The sequence below is a fragment of the Pipra filicauda genome, unplaced genomic scaffold, assembly GCF_003945595.2.
Source record: "Pipra filicauda isolate LSUMZ 115617 unplaced genomic scaffold, ASM394559v2 scaffold32_size4067784_pilon, whole genome shotgun sequence".
Lineage (NCBI taxonomy): Eukaryota > Metazoa > Chordata > Aves > Passeriformes > Pipridae > Pipra > Pipra filicauda.
The window spans coordinates 60,137-84,386 of NW_024104454.1; the positions used below are offsets into that span (position 1 = coordinate 60,137).

Sequence of the window (24,250 nt, forward strand, 5' to 3'; positions counted from 1 at the left end):
TTTGCCAGATCCTGTGCAGCTGCTTCCCTGGATTTCACTCATGACCCAGATGTGAGCCATCCTCGCTGTTGGAAGGACCATCCCCAGGGGAAAAGGGGACATTTCCAGACAGCACATGTGTTAGTGGAGTGGGGTCAGCTATCTTAATGTTATGAATGCAAGGCAGCTGGGCTTGCATTTCTCAAGTGTGACCCCCAGGACCAATCTGTCCATCAGTGAACAGAGATGTTTGAGATATTCAGTCCTTTATTTTGATCCTTATCTGACTGCCAGTCTGATTTAAATACCTGGTCTCAAGAAGGGAATGCTGAAGCACTTCTCAGTGTTGGTCATTCAACAAGCCACTCTTAGATCGCTCTTTTAGTGAGGCTGTCAGGCTCTGGTTTGTAAGAAATCTAGATTACAGCTACCTGGGCAGATGAGAAAATGAAGCTGTTCTCCTTTGAATCTTTTACAACTGGAGTCTTCAGTGCCTAATAAGAGAGAAGTTCTGTTTTGAAATATTATCTAGATGTGGCACTCCCATAATGGATCTTGTCCTGTACACATTCTTTGATGTCTAAGAACAGTTCAGGTCCTGCCTCTCCTTTGTCTTCTCAACTAGCCATCTATTTTTATGAAACTTCTGCAAATTTGCTATCGTTGAACCCTCTATTCCTCTATCAAGACTGACAAAGGGTATTAAAATATTTCAGGAGGAAAAAGAAAATGATGGCACAGGTAATTTGAACATACAGTTCAGTTTCTTACCACTTATGGCCATTTAAGAGGGCCATGATGCTCCTCGGATTGTTTATATAAGATATCAGGATGTTTCACTTTACTCTTCCTAGCTGCCCTCCTATTTTAGAAAGAAGTGATGAATGCCTTTTGCTTCTTCTTGAAGTAAGACTCTTAGCAGTTATAATAGCCCACCATGCAGGAATACCATGTTATTTATGAGCTTGATCTTTGAATACAAAGCTGTTTGTTCCTACCTCTTCCACAGTGGATTGTGCCCACAATTTTTAAGCTCTGCTAAAGTCCTTTTGGATGCTTTCTTACAGCTACAGAGCAAATATCGGAGAGTTCCTAGTGCAGACAGAGAGAAATAAGGTCAGAGCCAAAAGCAGTTCTGCTCCCTGTGGACACATTGTTGTGATAATGGGAAGCAGAATAGCTAAGGACTAACCAGGGCAGTGCCAGAAAGCCAGCCTGTTGACCACCTCTCCTGCCAGGAGTCTGTTGTTGGATTCTTATGGTGCTATCATGGTGCCAATAGCCTGGATCAGGGAAGTCATAGAGCCAAAATAAATATTTAAGTGAACGCTGATGAGCACAGACTGCCTCTCTAACATGGGTTTCTCAGAAATTTGAGTGCTAAGACCTTGAGCTTTTTTAATTTCTGCCATAACAAATAAGATGACCTCCTTCTTTTCTCTCTTTTCCCCCCATCCCTCCTATTCTGGTTTTTTTTTCTTTCTTTATTCCATAGGTCCCAAATCACCATTATTAATCACTTACAAGGGCTAAAAATAAAGGTGGGAGATGGGAATAAATATTCTACTTCTCACATTCAGATTCAGTGTGGGCGGGAGCACAAGGTAAGCAGTGGGTTTTGTGTCTCGCTCTTGGCAAAGACAGTGCAAAGAGGATGTACCAGCCACGGTTTCAAAGGAGAAGGTGGTAATAAGGCATTGCTGAATTTCAGGAGAACAGCTTGAGAGCCTGGCTCTTGCTTCTCTAGATCTCGCTTCCTTTTGGCTCCCCAAACAGTTTGCAATACTTGAGAACAAGAGTAAGTCTGGCTTCTGCTTCCCAGTCAGCTGAAATGCCACAGGATGTGGCTTCTCTGATTTTCCTCTCTAGTCCTCTGGGAACAAAACCTTCATGTTCCAAATACAGACACTTCAGAGAGGAGGCATGGGCAGATTTCCCCACACTCACCTCTCTGAGCCAAGTGACTTGCTTTGTCTCCCTTTTACCAAGCAGCATTACACTGAGTCCTTTTCACAGCTTCTTGCTTAACTCACGTAGATTTGCCCATCACTTGTCTTCTTTCAAATTATTTACAGACTAAGACATACCTTTTAGTTGAAAAACTGGGAGTACTGATATTTTATAGTAAGTAGACTCATGGTCATATTTCATCCTACAGCTTTTAGAGGTCTGGAAATAAACATTTGGTTTTTCTCAAAGCCAAGAGGCTTTATAACCTGTTACAGCCTACATCTACTAATGCTCTCAGACACAGAGCCTTCATAGATGCTTTTTTTGCCTGGCATGCCTTCCTAAGGTTGATTTCTTTATTTTCAGCCTTGGCAGATAAAGTGCAAGTGCTTTTTTTGCAAGTAGCCACTTTCCACTTTGGCTTGTTATTGCCCAATTGCTAAGAATCTTAATTCCTGTTGTGTTTTATCTTTATTTCCATTTCGGTTTGGGTAGTTCCTGAGTTATGGTGTCTTCTCATAATAATAACAGATGTGAGCATGGCTTCTCTTGTGGCATAGACTGTACAGAGCAAGACAGTATTGCCCACTGTGCCCATTCATGTGAGCTGGCAGTGCATCATAGAAGTCCTTTAGTGCATAAAAGGTAAAGACACACTAATTTTCATGTGAGGAATTTTTTGCCTGCCTCGCTGATGAACTGATGGGACTAGTGTGTAGCTGTTGTGTAGTGTGCTTTACTAGTGGATTTGAACACATTTCAGAGGAAAGCAAGATTAATTCCTGCCCTTTTACTGGTGGGAAAACCAAAGCACATGGAAAAGTTATTCAGGAGATCAGGTGCTGAACTGAGAACACAACCAGAATACAAGATTCCAGCCTCTCAGACTATGCTCATTACACCTCCTCATGAGGGAATGCAGTCTCTATTTTCATTCCCTTTCTATCCAAATCTGCCTGCTAGTGTCAGATCTCCCACTACATGAACATTATGTGGGCTGGCAGGACCTTCCTGGCATTTCCCAGAACAACTCTCCTGCAAGGCATACTTGAAGGCCTCACTGGTTTAGGCATTGGTCCAAAGTTGCTGGGATGATCTGTGAGGCACAGGGAACCCTAGGACAGGCACTGCAAATCTTGCACTCTCTAAGAGTCCTGGCACCATGAGGTAAGAGGAGTCTTGAGAGCAGGAGGTGGAAAAAGCAGGACCAGATCACTTCTGGCAAGTCCTAGGTCACTTGAGAGGGGGAAAAGGCAGGCTCTCTGGTCATCGTTGGGTACCTGTGTTTGGCCATTCTGGGGTGCTTACAACTAAGAAAGATAATTCACAGAAATGGAGGAAATAAATTATAGAAAGCTTATGTTGGGGAGTCTTGTTTTTTCTCACCCTTCCCCTTCCTCCCTTGAATCTCCATATATAAGAGCTTCAGAAAACACTGAAATATTCCCTTTTATCTTACAGGACTTTTTTAGACATTGTATTAGCTATTGATATCGCACACTTTCAAAATCTTTGGTTTTTTTTCTTTTTTAATGATGCCTGATATTAAGAAAGTCAGCAGTTCAACAGCTTTATCTACTTTTATCTTAGGGTTTGGGTTTTTTCATGGTGACTATTTGAATATTTTCAGCCCAGGCAAGAGAGAGAAATTGGCCAATTTACAATTCTGTTCATTAGCACTGTTCACCTCTCCATACTACTGGACATGCAGAAAACTACTGTAATTCTTTTGTAAAGAGCTGTTGAGATTAAGGCAAACAAGGGAGAAAAGAGCTCAAGAGGTCAGCTGCTACATTCCCCAGCCTCAGGACAGAACTGACTGTACCATCAATCTGAGAGGTGTTTATCATACTTCACCCCTTAAAATCTCTGGTAGGGCTGATTTCTCAATCTCCTTCGGTATCTATTCCAGCAATCCATACCATTGTAATGTTTTTCCTCATATATAAGCTGGACCCTCACCTTGCTGTGATTTGATCCCTGTACTTCTTGTGCTGTTTACCAAGGGTATGGAAAGTAGGTTATTCCTTTTCTCTTAGCAGTAGCTACTACTGTTCTCATGTCTCTTCTCAGTCCTCCTTTCTTTAGGCTGCCAATTCTGATGAATATTGCACCTACTGATGGAGTTTTACCATGAATATCACAGTCACTCTGTAATATTTTTATCCAGACCATATTTGTCCTAGTTTGTTTTTGCCAAGATCAAGTGAAACACTGTTAAAACCCTCAGCAAAGTCACTGTATGTGGTTCCTTGTGCTTGCCTTGTCTCTCTATGAGGTCTTTGTCATAAAGACATGCTTTGTTGCATCTGTTTGTGACAGATATGGGTTGGATTTTACCTACCTCCAGAATACTGGGTAGATGCTCCCACATGGGTTGTTAGTTTTGTTTCTTCTTGGAATTGAAGTTAAATGAAACAAGTCTGACTCCTCTCTTTCCCCTTTTCTAAGATAGACACTGTCTTTACAGCTCTTCTGGAAACATGCTAGTCAGTCCTGCACAAGCTGTCAGATACCATTCCTGATGGCTTCAAGGGTTCTAAATTTTCCTGGATTCATTGAATCCAACTAAAAACTATATAGCTTATCTACTTTGTTGTTTATGAGTTCTAGCCTGAGGTTATCCCTGATATTGCTGATATTAATGTTGTTGACTGCCTGATCTGTAGTGTTTTTTAACAGACACTGAAGGAAAAAAATTCATTAAACACTTCCTGCTTGGTGATATCTAATAAGAGCTTTCAATGCCTCTTAATAGATCTGTTCATCACTTGTTTTACTTTTACTAGTATTGTACAAATGGGAGCTTTATCATCTTTTTTTCTTTGTATTTCACTTCCTGTCATGGCCTCTCTAATTTTCATCTCTATACATCTGTACCAGCATTGCTTGTAATTTTTATTTCCTTTCTCAGAATGTACACGCTTCCTCTCCCTGGAGGAGATTGCTGAAGAACCTTAACATTTAGTCTCTTTCTCCATGCCGTTTCTACATTAGGATAGTTTGTGACTTAGTTATGCATTGGTTAAGGACTGTGAACTTTTTTCCCCACAGGATCTGAATTCTGTTCATTTAATTTCACGTTCAACAACTTATTTTGCTCTTCTCACTTCTTCCTCTCCTAAGACTCCAAGACTTTTTTTTCTCCTTCTCAACCAGTTTTCTCTCCCGCTTTTCCGTTTCAGTGCATTTCACCGCTGTCAGCATCGAATAGGGAGGACTTTGCTCCTCTGAGTGGTATCACAGATTTTGCAGCTGCAGCATTTCTCCTTGCATACAGCTGGACAACCTGCGGAGCAGCCTGTCCTCTGTGGCATTCTTGTCTCACTTCATCCCTTACTTCCCCTGACAACTACAGGTAACCATTGTCATGTTTCAGTTTGGCTAAAGTTTTGTAATTTGGTTCCTAAATTGTTTTCTTATGGCCTTAATTTACCCCAACCATTTCTGCGCTCTTCGTCAGATCTTATTCCAATTTACCAGCCACACTGAGGAGTTAAAATGCTCATTTTACAAAATCCCTCAGGGAAGATAGCAGCAAAGAAAACTCAGAAATGCTGGATGGGTGTGCGGTGGAGGGCAGTGAAAATCAGTATAGCAAAGCTAACTGCAAGGCTAGCCTGTTTCTGAAGTCAGTAAACTGGAGATAGAGCTGTTACAAGTTTCTTGTGAAGATCTCATTTTCATTTGGAGTGAAGAGGATGAAGGCATTAACTCAATCACATCCTCCTTGTCAGCAGAGAGTTCTACCGCATTGGCTGAAACAATTGTTTTCATCTTGTAGAATTCCAACAAGTAATGAAACCTTAATCTTTCTGTTTCCTAAGCAGAACATCATGTGTTCTCTATTTTAATTGGGTTGAGGCCGTGCTGATACTTCATTAGTACAACTATTAGCCTTACATGAATTCTTGTGTGTAAGTTCTGGTCTCCTGAATGCTGAATGGTGCTTCAGTGTCACATTCCTGTGCCTGTGTATGCCTGGTGAATCATTCTGTCAAAGTTCTTGTCTAATATATATTTGTGTTGGGCAAATATTGTAATTTTGATGCATACACTTAGTATTGGAGGAAGATAGGTGAAGGAAAACTATAGAGTGGTGTTGTATTTGCTTATTGCTGTGGATACAGTTCGACTTGATCAGTTCTCCCATGCTGTTTGCAACACAAATTCAACAGCCACCTGCTGGCACATGAGAATTTGAAACTCAAATTAACTCTAAAGTGAGAACAGGGTTTTTAGTTCTATATGACCAAAAGTTTGCTAACTTTATAGTTAATCTTGGACTGTCTGTAAAAGAAAATGGACATTCTTTAAATAGTGTTGACAGACCAATAGGAGCAATAAGTTTTTCATCACTAGACTCCTAACTTACTGTGGATTATGGCTCTCCTAGGAATAGCAGCAATCCTTATTATAGCTAGATGCTGCCGATTACAGTGAGTCCCTTATCACTGAGCAGAGTTCCCACGAGCTGCTGACATAGCACTGATTTTGTTCAGAGCACTGTTTCTGGCAGGACTATGTGCTTTGTCCGACAGGGCTGAGAGGGAAAAAACCTAATTATTTAAAAATCCCAAATCGTGACAAGTAAATTAATGATGAAAAAACCGCTGTGTTCCACAGTGAAAAGTGCTACAAGAACTTGCTATGAAACCGTAGGTGTCGGCTCGGCTCTGCGCGGCTGCGGTTCCAGGAGTGCCGCTCCCCAAGGCTGCCACCTGCAGGTTCCCATGCTCTGTGCCGGACCTTCAGGCACACGTCGCGCTGCGGCACGGCCAGGGAAACAACTTCATTTGTCTGCACAGGCAGAGTTTCACGCTTCTGATTTGCCACATAGCAAAATCAGTATAGGCAATGTGTGCTCGCAGCCTAGAAAGCCAGCGTGTCCTGGGCTGCATCCGAATCAGTGTCCCCAGCAGGCTGAGGGAGGGGAGGGGATTCTGTCCCTCTACTCTTCTCTGGTGAGACCCCACCTGGAGTGCTGTGTCCAGGTCTGGGAGCCCCAGCACAGGAAGTACATGAACCTGGTGGAGCGAGTCTAGAGGAGGGCCGCCAAGACGATTATAGGGATGGAGCACCTCTCCTACAAGGAAAGGCTGAGAGAATTTATTTTTTTCAGACTGGAAAAGAGAAGGGTGACCTAGTTGTGGCCTTCCAGTACCTGAAGGGTCCTACAAGAAGATGGAGAGGGACTTTTCACAAGAGCATAGTGACAGGACAAGGGGGAATGGCTTCAAACTAAAAGAGAATAGGTTATTAGATACTAGGAAGAAATTCTTTAATGTGAGGGTGGTGAGGCAAGTGAGGAACAGGTTGCCCAGAGAAGCTGTGGATGCCCCATCCCTGGAAGCGTTCAAGGCCTGGCTGGCTGGAGCTCTGAGCAGCTTGGTCTAGTGGAAGGAGTCCCTGCCCATGGTAGGTGGGTTGGATCTACATGACCTTTAAGGTCCCTTCCAACCAAACCATTCTATGATTCCATACATTCTTATTTGTTACAAAGTGCAGAACAGGTACTGTTCAAGAGAATGTTGAATGCAATAAATCTTTGTGTGTGTTGATGTCTAGTAATACATAAATCTTACAGGAAACTTTATTGGGACATTTTTTCCCCCAGTTACACTGGTCAGCAACTTTACCCCACAGGTCACTTTCCTCTTTGTTTTTCCTCCTTTAACTTTTCTTCTACTTTCTTTGGCAGCCACCAGGAGCATGCAGTGTAATCCCAGCAAGAACCACTCCCAGTGCTGTAAGCAAGAAGAGGGCAGGTAGAATTAATGTAACTGCATTCAGGATTGGTTTCGACATCCACCATTTTAATATCTAAATAGTCATGGCACTGAGCCATATCATAGGGCCTTTCCCATTGCATACGGTGGAAAGATTCCCATCTTGCTGGGACAAAGCAAGTCTTGCCTGGCATCTTAACCACCCACAAATATTAGTCAGATGGTTACTAGTCGAGCATGGCTTTACCCCTGCTTACAACATTTTTTGTCTTTAGCAGCTTTCAAACATACAAGAAACTTCTAATGCTGAAAATGTCAAAAAAATCACCTCAGTCGGTGATCTTGCCTACAATCTATTTAAGGGAGCACCTTACCACCAGGCTGTTCTGATACTATTGCTACATACTCCAGTCCTACTTGGTTGATGCTTTTAATGGTGGAAGTGAGCTTTGTCATTTAGGTATGAATGAATATGACAGTCATGTACTAGTGTAATGTACTACTATTTTACGTGTGTGTATCAACTGCAGTTAGCCGGAGTGTAAAGTGAGGCAGAACTTGGCAGTTATATGAATAAACATTGTGTTTATTCTTCCTTCAAAAAACCTCTTGTTGCTCTACTCAGTACCCAGTCACCTGTGCAGTGCAGAGATGTTTGAAGCAGTGTAGGGGCATATAAAGATGCTACCCTAAATCACATCATTTTTCCATGCCCAATTCAGTATCTGTTCTTGCACCCTCACTATCTCAAGTGCAGTTCTATCTGATTAATACTGCATTTGGAGAAGGCTTCTCATGTTACCTATTTCCCTGTGTCCTTTAGGTCCCTGTAAGCTGTGGAGAAAGGAAAGTGCCTTTTTTTACAAACAGGTCTGCTTTGTTGGTTGCACAGATGTAGCTTAGGCTAGACAATGACTTTGCAGTCTAGGGAAAGAAGAAGGAGGAAGTAAAACATATCTTTGTGTTGTGTTCAGCTTTTTGTTCTTAATTCTCTATAAGAAAAGTATTTCACAACATCCTTCTCTCTAAATGGGAGAGATATGGATTTGATGGATAGACTGTTCAGTGGATGAGGAATTGGTTGGATGGATCCATCCAGAGGGTCAACAGCTTCAATGCCCAGATGGAGATCAGTGATGAGTGGTGTCCCTCGGGTCCATACTGGGATCAGTACTGTTTAATGTCTTCATCAATGACACAAAGACATCAAGTGCACCCTCAGCAAGTTTGCAGACAACACCAAGCTGAGTGGTGCAGCTGGCACATCTTAGTGATGGGATGCCATCCAGAGGGACCTGGACGGGCTTGAGATGGACCCATAGGAACTTGGTGAAGTTCATCAAGGCCAACTACAAGGGGCTGCAGTTGGGTTGGGACAACCCACAGTATCTATACAGGATGGGGGATGAAGGAATTGAGCACAACCATGCTGAGAAGGACTTGGAGGTGCCGGTGGATGAAAAACTGGACATGTGCTGGCGACATGCACTTGCAGCCCAGAAAGCCAAACATATCCTGGGCTGCATCTAAAGCAGTGGTCGAGAGAGGAGATGCTGCCCTTCTACTGCACTCTGGTGAGACCCCACCTGGAGCGCTGCATCCAGGTTTGGGGTCCCCAGCACAAGAAAGACTGTTGGATCAGTCCAGAGGAGGCTGCAAAAATGATCAGAGGGCTGGAGCACCTCTGCTACGAGGAAAGGCTGAGAGAGTTGGGGTTGTTCAGCCTGGAGAAGAAAAGGATCCGGGGAGACCTTTTTTCAGCCTTTCAGTACTAAAAGGGGGCTTAAAAAGAGAAATTATGATAGACTGTTTAGCAGGGCCTGCTGCAATAGGATAAGGGCTAATGGTTTTAAACTAACAGAGGGTAGATTCAGAATAGATATAACCATCCTGGTTTCAGATGGAATAGGGTTAATTTGCTTCCTAGTAGCTGGTACAGTGCTGTGGTTTGGATTTAGTATGAGAACAATGTTGATAACACTCTGATATTTTAGTTGTTGCTAAGTAGTGTGACTCTAACTCAATCTCTTCTCAGTTTCCCACACTCTGCCAGTGAGGAGGTGCACAAGAAGCTGTGAGGGAGCAGGGCCAGGACAGCTGACCTGAACTAACCATAACATGGAACATCAGGCTCTGTACGGAAACCGGTGGGAGTTGGCCTGGAGCTGCTGATCACTGCTGAGGTGATGGGCTGGGCATAAATCAGTGGGTAGTGTGCAACTTTATTGTGTATCACTTGTTTTTCTTGGGGTTTATTCCTCACTGTCGTTTTCATTACAATTATTATTATTGTTACTGTTGTTGTTCTTGTTATTATCATGATTATTATAATATTTTATTTTAATTCAATTATTAAACTGTTCTTATCTCAACCCACAAGTTTTACTTTTTTTCCTGATTCTCCTCCCCACAGGGTGGTGGGAGGGAGTGAGTAAGCAGCTCCATGGTACTTAGTTGCAGGCTGGGGTTAAATCATGACAACATAAAAGAAGAAATGTTTTACATTGAGGGTGATGAAACATCGGAACACATTGCCCAGAGACCTGGTAGATGCCCCATCCCTGGAAATATTCAAGATCAGGTTGGATGGGGCTCCGAGCAACCTGATCCAGTTGAAGATGTCCCTGCTCATTGTAGGGGCATTGGACTAGATGACCTTTAGAAGGTTCCTTCCAACTCAAATCATTCTATTATTCACTTAGGGATTTTTTTTAGACACTTTGAGACGCTGGAGATGGTAATCTTCTTCCTCTGCAACTGAATTTCCATGCACTTTTGTATTTCCTCTCTTTGATCCACAATTTGATGACTCATAAGTAGACACAAGGTGTATCTCCAGTGCCAAGAATAGTTAATTTTGCAAGCAGCTTTGCAAAGGTATTTGTCATGGAGGTTTTAAAGAAAAACTCTAGCTTGTACAGTGCAGGGAAATGCGATGAGTGCTATGGTAGTAGCTGTAGCAGGGAGGGTAGTTGTAACCAGAAAAGCATTCAGAGTCCAAGTATCACCACCAAAAAAACCCACTAAACTATTTTTATGTTTTCAGAACTTTTTATGGTGATGTGTTTCTCAAGCAATGTCAGCCCCTCTGTTCCTGAGGTTGCTAGCCAGCAGGAGGCTTTGGGAACAGGCTCTTTACCCGCTGTCTCACTTAAACATTGTTTCAAATGACAGTAGCAGGACATTTGTCATACTTCTTTTAATATTAGTTTTCCTCTTGTAAGCCATCTCTCTCCTTAAACTCATTTTTTCCAGGAAGTCTCTGTCCTGTAGCACTCTGATCCCTTAGCTTGCAATGTCTCCAGATTTCCCTGTGTTTGAGTTACTGGCATGTGTGCCCTATTTGTCCCTGGTGGAGCAGAAACTGTTGGCAGATGGACAGATGGGTATTGCGGAAAATCTCCAGCACTGGGAAATGCTGAAAGATTGCCATTCTCTGTCTTTTTCTTTCTGTGGTCCCACCTAGATTACTTGCGGCACTGTCATCCCTTAAAATATGCCATAACCATTTGATAAAACCATTTTTTCTGTGAGATCCCAGTTCTATTTGTGACTGCCATAACCAGCCTCGCTGGGGTCACTGCATTAAAAATGCTGGGGTTGCAATTTCAGGTGTGGCACTGCAGCCCTGTCTATGCAGGAAAGCACAGGAAAGTTCTCCAGCTTATGTGTAATATAATGTAATGTAATATAATAATGTGCATAATGTTCTCCAGTTATACCTATAATGCACCTGCGCTCTTTTGCTCTGAAAAGAGTAGCTTTCTTTGATATTTAACCGTAACCTTTCACTGAGCATCCTAAGATTTTCAAGTCTTTTCAGTCCTTAAAGCCTCCCAATAAGCATAAAGAGTACTGTATAGAAAATTTAAATGCACCAAAATTTGGCTTCCTTTTCATTGTTTTACTTAGGAGTGTCTTAAGAGTACCTTACAAGCTGTGGGCTGAAAGATCACTGATTTTAATCTAAACTGAAAAAGTTGCTCCTTTTACTGTCTGCATGGCAGATTGTGCTGGTTTAACTGTTCAACTCATGTTAAGAGTTCATCTGGGGAAGGAGGAGAAGGAAGGAGAGGAAAACTGCCACACAGACAAAGTCGGGTTGCTGAGATATTTTGAGGAATAATTAGTTTGAACAAATTAGACTATTATCCTTATGCAATGCCAGGGAAACTGCATGATACAAACAAATGAATTATTTTTCTTACTGTCATCTTCTTTATGGATAAGAAAGTGACTTTTCCACCATTCCAGGCAGCTTGATGAGTGCAGTACAGTGATTTAGTTTTAAACATTATTTGGTACCTAGGAAATCACCCTTTTCTCAAGCTTGTCCTGGTGAGTCCTTGACCAAGCCCATCCCTTACCTAGACTACTTCAGATTTCTCCCCAGGAGGGGTAATCTTAACTATGGCTGGTGTGTATATATGTTTTTCTTAGTGTGTCTATTTTTTTTAGGAAATGAAGGAACCTGTATCCAAATAATACTTTCTTCTGTAATTTCTGACTCATTCTAGGTTACCTGTAAACACTTTCTTTTGTGGTACAGGGTGATAAAGAATAGGGGTCCCTACATATAAGTAAACTGAGACTGCTTTCTAGCTGAAAGCTGGCAGAATAAGGGTGAAGAAATGTAGCTGAGACATGGGTAAAGGAAAATTATTTTGTAATATGGCCTTAGCAGTAGAGAAGGAAAATGTTTTCATGGTGTCTTTGTTTCTCACTGTTTACTTTACCTCTCCTTTGCAAAACACCAGAGAGCCTCAGCCTATCCAGATGTAGTGACTTCATCTTGACTAAAGTGTGCTGTCCCAGAGAAATAAAGATGTGTGTCTTGGTACTGATATTCATCATGAAATAAACATGGGTGTCAGTTGTAAAACAGTATATTCACTTTAGGGGCTTCTGCAGTTGTCATTAAATGTTAACTCTACAGGAGCTCAGGCAGCTCTGGCAGCTGAAAGAGAAGGATACCGTAAACTGGGGTAGGAAAGAGAGATCCAGGAGGAGTAAACATGCAGAAAACATTTCAGTTAAACCAAGTTTCCCAGCTCTTGTGGGACGGTTACATTATCCTGGAGGACATCTCTAGGTGCTCAGATACAGCCAGGATCTTTGTTTTCCCTCTTATATCTTTACAAGTCACTCCTTTCTGCATCAGGGATGGCAACGGCAGAATGCAAGAACTGACCTGCTTACTCGTTGGCAGGGGAGGGCTAGGCTCCCAATTTGGATTTCCCCCTTTCCTGCTTCCCACAGTAAGGCTCCAAATTTGCTGCAGTTTCCATCACACTATACACAGAAATGATGAAAGTTAGGAAAATTACTCCCTCTACTTCTTTTATTTCAGGAGAAAATGAGGAAATGCTAGACTGTGACTTGCCCAAGATTACACAAGAAATATTAGATGAATTGCTGTATTGGCTTTATTTTTGCGGTTTTACTTGGGCACTGTGAGATACAACAGTATGTAAAGAGATCCCTCTTTCTTCAGTAAGAGGAAGGATAGAATCATGCTTTTGGTATCCTGATGAAGTGGGGTTTTCTGTTTGTTTGCTTGCTTTGGGTTTTGTTTTCTTTTTTCATTTGTTTTGTTTTAAGCTGTTTTTTTACTTTCATGCAGAAATATATACATCAGACATTTCAGGAATATCATAACTTTGCTTCGCCTGGTTTTGCTGGAGGAATTTTTTGCAGGGCTGGAAAACAGGTGGAAGGCAGCTTTCTCAGCACATGCATAAGACTTCAGAGTTGCACAACTCTAATTTCCTCCAAATTCCCTGCAACATATTCATTGAGTTTAAAAGGGCATCTTCTGGAGAAATACTGTGTTCCTGGCTGCTACCAGTCTTGTTACTTTAGATGAAGGTCTTTAATATTTTATTTTTTTTTAGCAGAGGTGTTATGGTCAAAGCCCCAAAGATGTATTCTGCTAAGACTCTCTTCCCTAGTTGCCTGCCTCCATGGCCTGAGCTCTCTTCTCATTTTTAGATATGAGTCAGTCTATTACCCAATCTGCTAATTGCTCACATTGCTATCTCTCCCTTTTGGTATAAAATGCTGCCAATCCTAAATTGCCCATGCAGTTTGACAGGGTCAGATAGGGAGATAAGCAAACAAACCTTGGATGGAGCAGGGATAGCGTCAGCCATATTGCATCCTAGTACAGCACGTTGGGACCCAAGATACCAAGTGCTGGGAGCAGCTTCTGGCCAAAAGAGAAGTTGCTGCTCCCCCACTGCAGCCTTATGGGCAGACTCACCCACCCCACATGGCTTGGCACTGGCATTGGAAATACACAGAAGTCATCTCAGCAACTGATCCCTGATCCTGTTAGGGTAAAGGGGAGGAAGGGCAGGGAACCCAATTGCCCAGGTGGCAATTCAGTTGGTGCCACTGAGGCCATCACAGGACAGCCCTGATCTCCATGCAGGCACACAAACCAGTTTTGGGTACGAGTCCGAGCTGATGGGGTTTAGGATGGGATAAACAACCACAGTCCCCACGGCCTGCTGCAAGTGCAACTGTTTCATGTGCCCTTTCTATGCCTCTGACTTTAATTAATACCAGTTACTGTGATGCCAGGACTACTCAGTAATTTCTAGGATGCAGGAGGTCGGACCCATCAAAAAAATCCATTCACTGTCCTCAACAAAGAAATCTTTTTTTCCAGTTATTTGTCTGGTGTTGGGGAGTTTTTTTTAAGCAGTTCCAAACCAAAGCACTTATTCAGTTGGTTTTTCACACAAAGTTTTGCTATTAATGATTTACAGCAGCCTAGATTTGGGCTCCAGTTCAGTAAAGACCTATGACAAAAGACCAACATCTGCTTTTCCCATCTTGAAGACAGTTGAGATTTTTCTAGGTTTTAAATGCCACCTAAAATGAGCCCTCCTTAAAATACATGCTCTTTATACGTTAAAGCAGCAGCAAGATACAGAAGAAAACTTTTTTTCCCTTTGCAGGTCATCCTTAAGGTCAGCACTATAAGCCTTTTGTAACTCCTTGATTTTTTAAACTGCTTTCTTTTCCAAGTTGAATACCTCTGACTTTAAAAAACAAACCAAACTAAAACACTAGACCTTTTCCCCTTGCAGGGGACACCTGCAATGGAGTAACCAACAGGACCTAAACCAATTCTCGAATATTTCATCCTGGTATTTGAGTTGGGCAGGGATCCATGAGGCACTAAGAAAAAAATCTCAGCTGCTGCTGTAGCAGCTACAGCAAGGCAGATAAATTAGTATATGGCAACTGGGAACTCTGAAATTCATTCACCTCTGAAATGAAATGAAAGTATTAAATATAACATCCATTTGTTAAGTAGTTGCTTGTGACTTACAGCTCCTGCTCTGAGACCTAAAAAAACGGTTTAAGGGGATGCCAGGCAGACCCCTGTGGATTCCATCACTATAGAAGGCCATCTAGCATCTTTTTTTCTTATTGTAAAATTCGTGCCAGGACAAGGGGAAATGGAGACTCAAATGAAAATTCTTGACTTACCCTGTTTGTTTGTTTATTTCCCTGCGATGGAGGCAGGGGCAGCATCTGGCCTGGGAAAGATGCAGGATGGTTAAGCGTGACCTGGGTGCTGCTCAGCCCTGCGTACCTGCCCTCAGCACTACTCAGACCTCATGTCACAGGGCAGAGTTTCTGCCTCTTTCGTAGTGTAATGTGTTTATAGGAACAGGTGGCATGTTTACCGGGGGGAGTGGGGTGGAGAAGGCAACAAAAGATTGTTGTTGAACGCACTTTTCTTTTAAAACTAATGTTTCACATAGGAGTGACTTTATAAAGCATTTGTTTTGGTGGGAGGAGAAAGGCAAAAGCGAACTTCCATTTGGGAAGAAAACAACCACCCTTTTTCCTGGAGACAGAAAAAGGGGGGAGCGTCCCCGCTCTTAACTTCGAAATCCACCAGAGAAACACGCAACGAGCTCTCTTCTCCAAACTTCCCCGCTGGTTTTGGAGTAATTGCTCCAGAAGGAACGAGATAAAAAAAAAAAAAAATGTAAAGAAGAACCCCCTGAAATCCCACCTCCTTCCCGTGCGGCCAGGTGCACCCACGCGCGGGACGCGCCGGGACGGTGCGCCCCCGCCTGCTCCCGGGATGCGGTGCGAGCTGGGATCCTCCATCCCAGCCCCCTCCCTGGCTGCGGCGGGAGGAGGAGGATCGGCTCCAGCGCCTCCCCCCTTCCCCGCCTCCCTCCTCGCCGAGCGCAGCGCCCCGAGCATGGATCCTGCTTGAGCAGCTCCGAGGGCTCCGGCGGCTGCTGCGGCGGCACAACATGGAGGCGGCGGCCCCGCCGCTCCCGCTGCTGCTGCTGCTGCGGCTCCTGGCCGCCTCGGTGCTGCGCTGCGAGCCGGGCCCGGCCGGGGGTAAGCTCGCCGGGGCGTCGCGGGGCCCGGGCCGACGGGGAGGCGAGCGCCGCTGTCCCTTTTGTTGTCGGACTTGGGCAAACTTTCCCCCGCGCTCCGCCGGGAGGGGCGGGAGCGGGGCCAGGCTCCCGCGGGGGGAGAGGACGCGCACATGGACGAGACGGGGCGGGAGGAGGACGGGAGGCTGGGTGCGTCGTTTACCCCTCCACCCCCAAACTGTTCCGCCTCGCCCCTCTTTTCTTCAAAAAGGGGGCGCAGGAAGAGGAGGCCTCTCCTCCCCCTTCCCTCGGGACATATCCCGCTGGGGGGGGGGGAGCGGTCCCCCCCCGGGATAGCTCAGGTAAACGCCTACAGTTGCAAAAAGAGAGACAAAAGTCGCCCCCAGCCCCCCCCGCCCCCACTCCCGTCCTTCCGCGGTCCCGGGCAAGGATTTCTCTGGAGTTTGGAGGGGTCGGTGTCGGGTGTCGGTCAAACTCTTGGCAGGGCTGGGGAGGGGGTGGGGGGAAGGCAAGTTTGGTGTGTGTGTCCTGCGTGTCCCCCCTCCCACCCCAGCTCCGTTCTAAGGCTTTAGGCGGGCGACGGGGGGTGGCGCTGCAGCGGGAGGAACCGGCCGGCCCGGCTGGAGGCGGTGGGCGGCGGTCGGGGTCCAGCCCGGCCCGGGTGCGGGTGCCCGGCCCGGGTCCAGCCCCGCCGGCGCTGCCCGAGCTGGAGCCCCTGCCCTGGGCCGGCCGAGTGCTGGGCCCATCGGCAGCCCGCGCCCCGTCCCGGGCACGGAGCCTGCCCTTTGCTTTCCCTTGTAATATCGTCTTTAAGTGAGTGTGCTAATCCTTTTAAATCACAAATAAACGGAGGCGGTGCTCTGCCTGCAGCATCCGTGGGGAGCGGACCTGGGTCCGTTCTCCTCTGTTTTTCCTGCGTGCTGTTCCGGTCCAACTTTATCTCTCCCGGGACGGGGGGTTCGAGCTGCATGTGTAAGACTTCTGGTTTTTTGCTGCTGCATCTTGTCCGCCTAAATACATCACCCCGGTGCTTCAGCAAGCTGAAGCCTAGTTGTTGCGATTTCCTAGGTAGTTTAGAAAACTCGGCAGTGTGGCCAAGGCTGTCAGAACATCACCTCAGGGCCTCTTTTTATTAGGCCACCCACCTTTTCAAACCTCCTGTAATTATTAGAACTGTCATTTAGAGCAAGAGAACGGACCATTTTCTGCTGGCATCATCATTCTATATTTTTAGTTGGAGCTCTATGTGGGTGTGTATTATTGTATTGCTTATTCTGTCAGGATTATATGAAAAAGATGCCCTTCATATCTTAAGATGCACCTTCTCCATGCACATTACCACAGTCTTTTAAAAATGTTTCAGAAAGCCTGAAGTGCGGCTTGTGCCTTTCTGAACGCTTACGTTTGTGTAAAGGTGTTCACATTCCTGCTTGACTGAATGAAGCTAGTGTAGCTTTAGGGGGAAAAAATCAACTTCTGGGAGTCTTAAATGAAGGCTGATAGTGTTCTTTAAGGATTTCCTTAAATTTACTTAACAGACTCTGATAGAAAGAGATATTTTAAAAAAGGGATAACTTAGGAAAATAAGTTCATGATAAAACCAAGGAATAAGTTGTAACTTGGAGTTTGGTTTTCATTCACCTCCTTTTAGAAACACTGATTCTTTTAATATAGTGTACGTTCATCATGAATAATCCTTAATTCCTTAACATGCATGGAAGAACTCTTCTACAGATGTACCATTTCTAATAATTAGCTAAAGAATCTTGGTTATAAATCTTAATGACATTGCCTTTGTTCTGCCAACTTAGTAGGAAAGTATGTGATTCTTTTGTCGAGTTGATCTGGACAGTACTTTTAAGGACAGCTCATCTGTCCTTTTAGAAGGAGTGCGAATGTACTGTGAGAGGCTCTCCATGGTTTTAGTTCCATTTCTGAGAAGCCCCATTCTGTAAGGACATGCCTGACTTTTACCTATTAAAAGTATTTTGATGTGCTTATCTTACAAATATGTAAATACATCTCTGCACATTAGGTATTTGATGGAGCTTCTGCAGTATTAAAACTTCTGTGAAGTTTCACATGTTATAATAGATCTTGAATACTTTGGCTGTGAAATAATTTTGCTGTAGAGCTACGTTCTGCTCTGTATGTGGTGGTGTCAGGAGTGGTTTTATTTATGTGGCTTGAAATAATTATAAACCTGTTACAGATATGGGTTATACTTGACTCTCATTTCACTGTGATAAGGCAAAATGGTCATTGCAATTGGTGCTTCCTTGAAGGCTGGAATCTCTTGCCTATGCAAAGTATTTTATGCTTTTGTCTGAAAATATTGTAAGTTCTGGATGCTTAATATTGCAGAGAAGGTATTTTATGTGGGACTCTTAAAACCTCAACGTTGAGATAGTTCTTGTTTAAGAAGAATCTTAAGCAAGAATTATTTTTACTTAAACTCACAAATGCTTTATTAGCTGTAACTTGTCATGCACTTAGGATGTTTCCCGAAATCACGAGATCGTATCTTAGTTTTCTTTAATGGAACCACTATTTGCCTCATATCAAGAAACACAAGATACAGAAAGGTAAACAGAGAAGTGTAACAGGATGGTTACAAATGCTTGAAACTAGGGATGCAGCATGAAATAAAAAATGCATTTGAGCACAACCCTAAAATTACTTTTAATCTATACTGGTTTTCCCGAGATGACCTAAAGCTAGTGAAACATATCACTATTTTTAAATTTAGAACGTAGCAGTAAAGATCACTTACTAGTTTTATGACAGGTAAATGTGCTATGTAGGAGTCCTCAGCTGCATTTCAGTGCCATTTCACTCAGTCCGTCATTGATTTAGGGGGCTGTTTTCCTAGTAACTACTACTAGCATGATGTGAGGGTCTGTCACAAATCATAGTCCTAAATCCTCTTGAAATAATAGGAAATACTGAAAGTTCAGACTGACTCTGGAGTTTAAGTTGATACTTTCAAAGCATTGAATCTTCTCTCTTCAAAGTTAAATGGCTTTAACTGTCTTTTAGGTATAGTGTGGGAATTAATTTGTTATTATTTCATTTTAAATTAAATTATTTAAAATTAAAATTAACTTTCAAACATCCAGAGATGCTGTAAAATCACTCATACTATTGATGTGTCTGAAGTACATAGATTAGCATGACATACAAAGTCAGTACTTTAGAATAATGTGAATGTATTTCATTAATATCTCAGTATAAATTCCACCATTGCCTCTTCCTGCTTTAACTTAAGAATTTATGTTTTACTTGTGTATAATATAGTTGTTAGTAAAATAGACCATGGGCTTTGTTCCACCTGTAAATTTTCTCAGTCCTGCGTGTTTCTTGAATAATGCAAGCCAAGGTAACTTTTTAGCAAACACAGAGATTGTTTCTGGGAACTTGTTATCCTTTAGTGTTTGGGTAAGGTTTGGCAGCATAACAACAAATAAAGGTTACAAAACATCTCCTAGAGTATAGACTCATGTGACTTATTATAAAAGAGTGTCTACTGTAACTTTGCTTCTAGTTAAAAATTAGCCAGTAGTGCACAGTTAAAAGCAGTTGTTCCTCTTTTTGTCAAAGCAGAAATAAATTTCACTATTGATGGTGCTCAGAAACAGCTATAGTGATGAGTGTAGTGTCCTGTTAAAATTTCTTGTGAACGTACTGTATTGTATGAAAGCAGCGTGATGTCTTGAGACTGAGAACAATAACTATGTTTAAGTTCCTTGTTAGAATGAAGAGAAATAAAGTTAGGTATGGTAGCTTCTTTCTAAGAAATTCGCTTATTTCTTTCCTTATGCGTTTAACCCAAACTATTAAACATTCAAAATGTTTTGCATCTGTAAGTTTGGGATTTCTCTTGGGAGTTTATATGACTGAAAAAAAGCGCAACACTGAGAGCACTTTAAGGAAATAGATGTTATTTTCTTCTCAAGGCGTTTGTGAAGAACCTAAATAGGTACCAACCCAAGCCTCAGGAATAGAATAAGTATCCCCCCAGTTTGTGGCACAGGCCAGCAGCGATGCAGCTCTACTGTGCACAACGGAGAAGAGCATTTTGTTTAGAGATTTTGAGGCATGTAGATTATTTTCTTTTCCACTATTCTGCTTTCCAGCATGTTGGACATGTCCAACAACTGCAAGTTCACATAGGGCAGGAGCACATAATTAAGATATTGGCTAGGGATGCTGGCTAGCCAAACCCATGGGCTGTTTGGACACTTGGAACTTTCTGAAGAAGGCAAAGATGTGCCATCTCCTGACAGCTCACAGCTGGGGCTTCTGAACTGGAAAAAGCACCTCTGGAGAGTCCTTCCCCTGTTGAGTTAGGCTATGGAAAAAATCATGATAGAGTCAAAAGATCTTTTTAGCAATTCTTGAGATTTTGTGTGATGAAACAGTTGTGGTGAGAGGAGGAAAGAAAATGGGAACTATGTCCCACAGAGTATTGTTCAGTACAGTTGTTGCTTAAGAGTTTACAGGCCAATAATTCTTTTGGTTTCTTCTCTCTTGAAAAAAATCAGAATGTGGAACTCACCAGTGTCTCATCTTTGTGGTTTCTGTTTACTAAAGATTGAAAATATCTGTTAAGCCACACAGTTCTACTGAGAAGCTCCAAAGAGTGTAAGGAATGGGTGGTGGGCTGGTAAGAGTCTTAACGGTCCATTTAATAAACAAGATTTTTAATTTAATTGTTCTTTCCTTTATTCTTGCTTGACTCACACTTTGCCTGCCAGCACAGGCAGTTGTAAGGTGTCATTTTGTATTGATGTTAAATGCATGGGTGACTTTTGCAAGGATGCCAGTAAATTGACACAGGCTCGATTTAAATTGGTGTGTTTGCTCTGGATGATAAAAGGGTTAAAGCAATTGAAACCGCTTTTAAACCAATGAATAATTTGTATGTGTGGTGTGTTAGATTAACTTAATAGAACAGCCTACTGGGAGAAGGAATTTCTTGACTGTGAATCAGCTACAGAATCGTCTTCATTTCACAGTACGAAGGTTTATTGCTACTGCAATAAACACCACTGACAGCAGATGCAATAGTAAGTTCCTGGTGTGACTGTCAATGGTCTGAAAAGTTTAAATGTTGACATATGTATTTAAAAATGTTCCTGCTTAATAATATAATAGTTGTTGAATAATTCTTGGCACTTTGGCTTTCTGAAGTGCTGTGCGAATTTTAGCTAATTCTGAATATTCTGCTAGGATAGCATGTGTTATTTATCTTTCATACATAAGAGAATCGAGCTTCCACAGTTAAAGCTCACTTACTTTAAACAGTAACAAAAGTTGTCTTTGTGGCAGGCAGAATTTTTGAACTCTCGTCTTCCAGTTGAGACTATAGACGGTAACCAGAAAATTGGTCATTGAATCAAGTGTGCTTTTCCTGAGCTATGGTAAAAGATGATGCATCTGGAGAAATGAAGTTGCAAGTGTGTTAGGCTGTAACTCTTCCCTCGACTATGAAAAGTAGAAAGATGGAAATTATATTTCTGATTTTTATTTGGTTACACAAAGGTTTTGATTTTAATTTTTTTCTCATGGATTTTTGTTAAAGGATGTGTGATGTTCTGTGAAAGTGTAGTGCTCTTAATTTGGTGGTTCTGTCCTTCTTACAGGACTCCTGTTGGCTTGAGTTTTGTCTGAGAGGGAGATGAATGATTGAGTTACTTACCTTGACATCTCTTCATTTGATTCAGAATTTGGCAACATTTTGTGATGGTGATTCCAGAGGTTCTCTGTTGCCCTTTCTTTAGGTTACCTTGACTGTATATTTACTTTATTTCACTGTGTTGTTGCACTGAATGTGATTCATTCAACATTTATTAATACTGGTTTTTGGAAGTGGCTTTTTACACGATTGTAAAGATGATAAATTAGTCCTGGGGGAATTTTGATCCTCAGCCTGCAAGAATTAGATTGAAGGTAGGAGGGGGCAGTCAGTAAAGACAGAAGCTTGACTTCTTCTTTTTATGGTGTTTAAGAGTAAAAGAAAGCCAGAGAGTGTGAGCAAATGTTGTCTGCTTTGTGTTTCTGAACCTCTGGGCAGATGAGGAGTAGCAGTGGACTGAGTGAACCTGCTTAGTGAACTATTTAGCTTTTGGGTTTGGGAATCAAATAGTGTTACTATAATGTGATTTTACAGATGTTCTTTTTCTTTTTTGCTGTTCAGTACTGGTTTTGACTAAATCAAAAAGAAAAAGAGTGGGTGATCTGAGAAGGCATGGTGAAAGTGTACAGTGTTGCTGTAATCTACAGGTTATTGATAGGTCATTTGAGAACTTTTATGGAATGTTTTATGTACTTATGGCTTAAGCCATATATTCTAGGTTTTGAATTAGGCACAGATTACCAGCAGTAATGTAATTAAATCCTTGCCAATAACTTACATGCCTTCTGCAGAAATTGCAGTTTCATGGATTTCAGTGTCATGGATGCTTTGTCCAGTCCTTGTACTATTTTCATTTATTTTGCATGAACACGTTATTTTCTGTTCTTCCAAAATGAAACTCTTCTGGCTGGACTTAAGACAGGGAAAAAAAATCTGTAGAAGAGTAGAAATGTAATTAAATGGGTGTGGTTTTTCTATAGAGTATGGTTATCCAAAAGGTGAAGTTGCTTCCTTTTATACTTTTATAAATTGAGAGGGAGATACATCCCCATGCCTGCTTGTTGTACTTGTCTTTATATGAATTAAAACACCACAGAATGCCTAAGTGACAATGTATATTGTGGATCAACCAAAACAAAATGATTTCCTGAGAGGTACTGCTTTGAGCTAGTCAGCATGTAGGATGTCCTCACCTGCAGCTGCACTTTATGCTATGCTTCTGCCATTCTCTTTTCTCTAGATAACTCTTAAATACTTGGTGTTGGCCTTGCTTAAAGAGATGAAATGCTTTTTTAGTGAACTCTCTATGATGGCAGTGATCAGAAGTACCTTGTTTTTGTTTAGTATGTGCTCCTGAAGTAAACAGCTGGGTTGTGCATGGTATAGGTAAGTGTTTTGTAGGTTTCTCACCATGACACATCTCCAGGAGCTTTCTGGCTTATGCCACCTGAAGCTTTACTTCTTTGTAGTGTGGATTTTTTCTTCTTGTTTCTTAGACTTCCTAAATAACATACTTTTTACATCTGTCTTTACAGGTAAGACTGAAGGGTATTTTTTTGTGATGTTGAGTGAATATTCTGCCAGCTACTTTATTGTTATGAGGTTTTCCTCTGCCTTGCACCCTGTGAGGTGCTTAGGCGCTCTGTCATGTCGTTTTCCATCAGCCCATCATTTCTAGGATGCTTCGTAGGCTGTGGCATATTCCTGTGTAATCAGACTTTGTCTGAAGAAGCTACCGAGGGTTGAAATCTCAGTGTGTTGAATTTTAGAAAGTCTTCTAACCTGATTTCTCTAGTTTTTGTTTTAAGAGTGGAACATACTTGGTATTTGAGGCAAGGTGAAAGGCCATAGGTCTTTACTGTTATGTTTATTGTTCATGGATTACTTCCAAATAATTAGTAAGGGACAGTTTCTACAAGTATTTGTACAGATACAAAAGTAACATTTTTGGGGCAAAGAATGCTTGCTTTAGAAGGACAATCACAAAGCCATGGCATTTGGAGTAACTTAGGAAATGTTGCTGCCGTGTATGTGTCTTCAAAATACTGTTTTTAGTTCTGTGGTTGTTTGACCTTGGCTGGTTGCCAGGTGCTCACCAAAGCTGCTCTGTCATTCCCTTTCTCAACTGGACGGGGGAGAGAAAATATAACAAAAAGCTTGTGGATCGAGATAAGCACAGGCAGAGATCACTCACCAATTGCTGTCACAGGCAAAACAAACTTGGGGAAATTAGTTGAATTTATTGCCAATCAAATCGGAGTAGGATCATGAGAAGTAAAAATCTTAAAAATACATTTCCCTCACCCCTCCTTTTCTCCTGGGCTTAACTTTATTCCCAGTTCTCTCCCTTCTCCCCTCAAGTGGCACAGGGGGACATGGAAAGGGGGCTCAATCAGTTCATCACACATTCTCTCTGCTGCTCCTTCCTCCTCAAAGGGAGGACTCCTCACACACTTCTGCTCCAATGTGATGTCTCTCCCATGTGCTCCATGACCACCTCCAATGTGAGTCCTTCCCACAGGCTTTAGATCTTCAAGAATGGCTCCAGTGTGGATCCCTTCCACAGGGTGTAGTCC

At 42.4% G+C, this 24,250-nt stretch overlaps 1 protein-coding gene across 1 annotated transcript in view; it reads left to right on the forward strand.

Moving 5' to 3' along the window:
• The first annotated feature begins 15,855 nt into the window (after nt 1-15,855).
• LRP5 (LDL receptor related protein 5) overlaps nt 15,856-24,250 on the forward strand; it is a 141,907-nt gene continuing 133,512 nt past the window's right edge. The window contains exon 1 of the mRNA XM_027732639.2: nt 15,856-16,037. Coding sequence (XP_027588440.1) covers nt 15,947-16,037 — 91 coding nt within the window. The 5' untranslated portion in view covers nt 15,856-15,946. The remainder of the gene's footprint in view (nt 16,038-24,250) is intronic.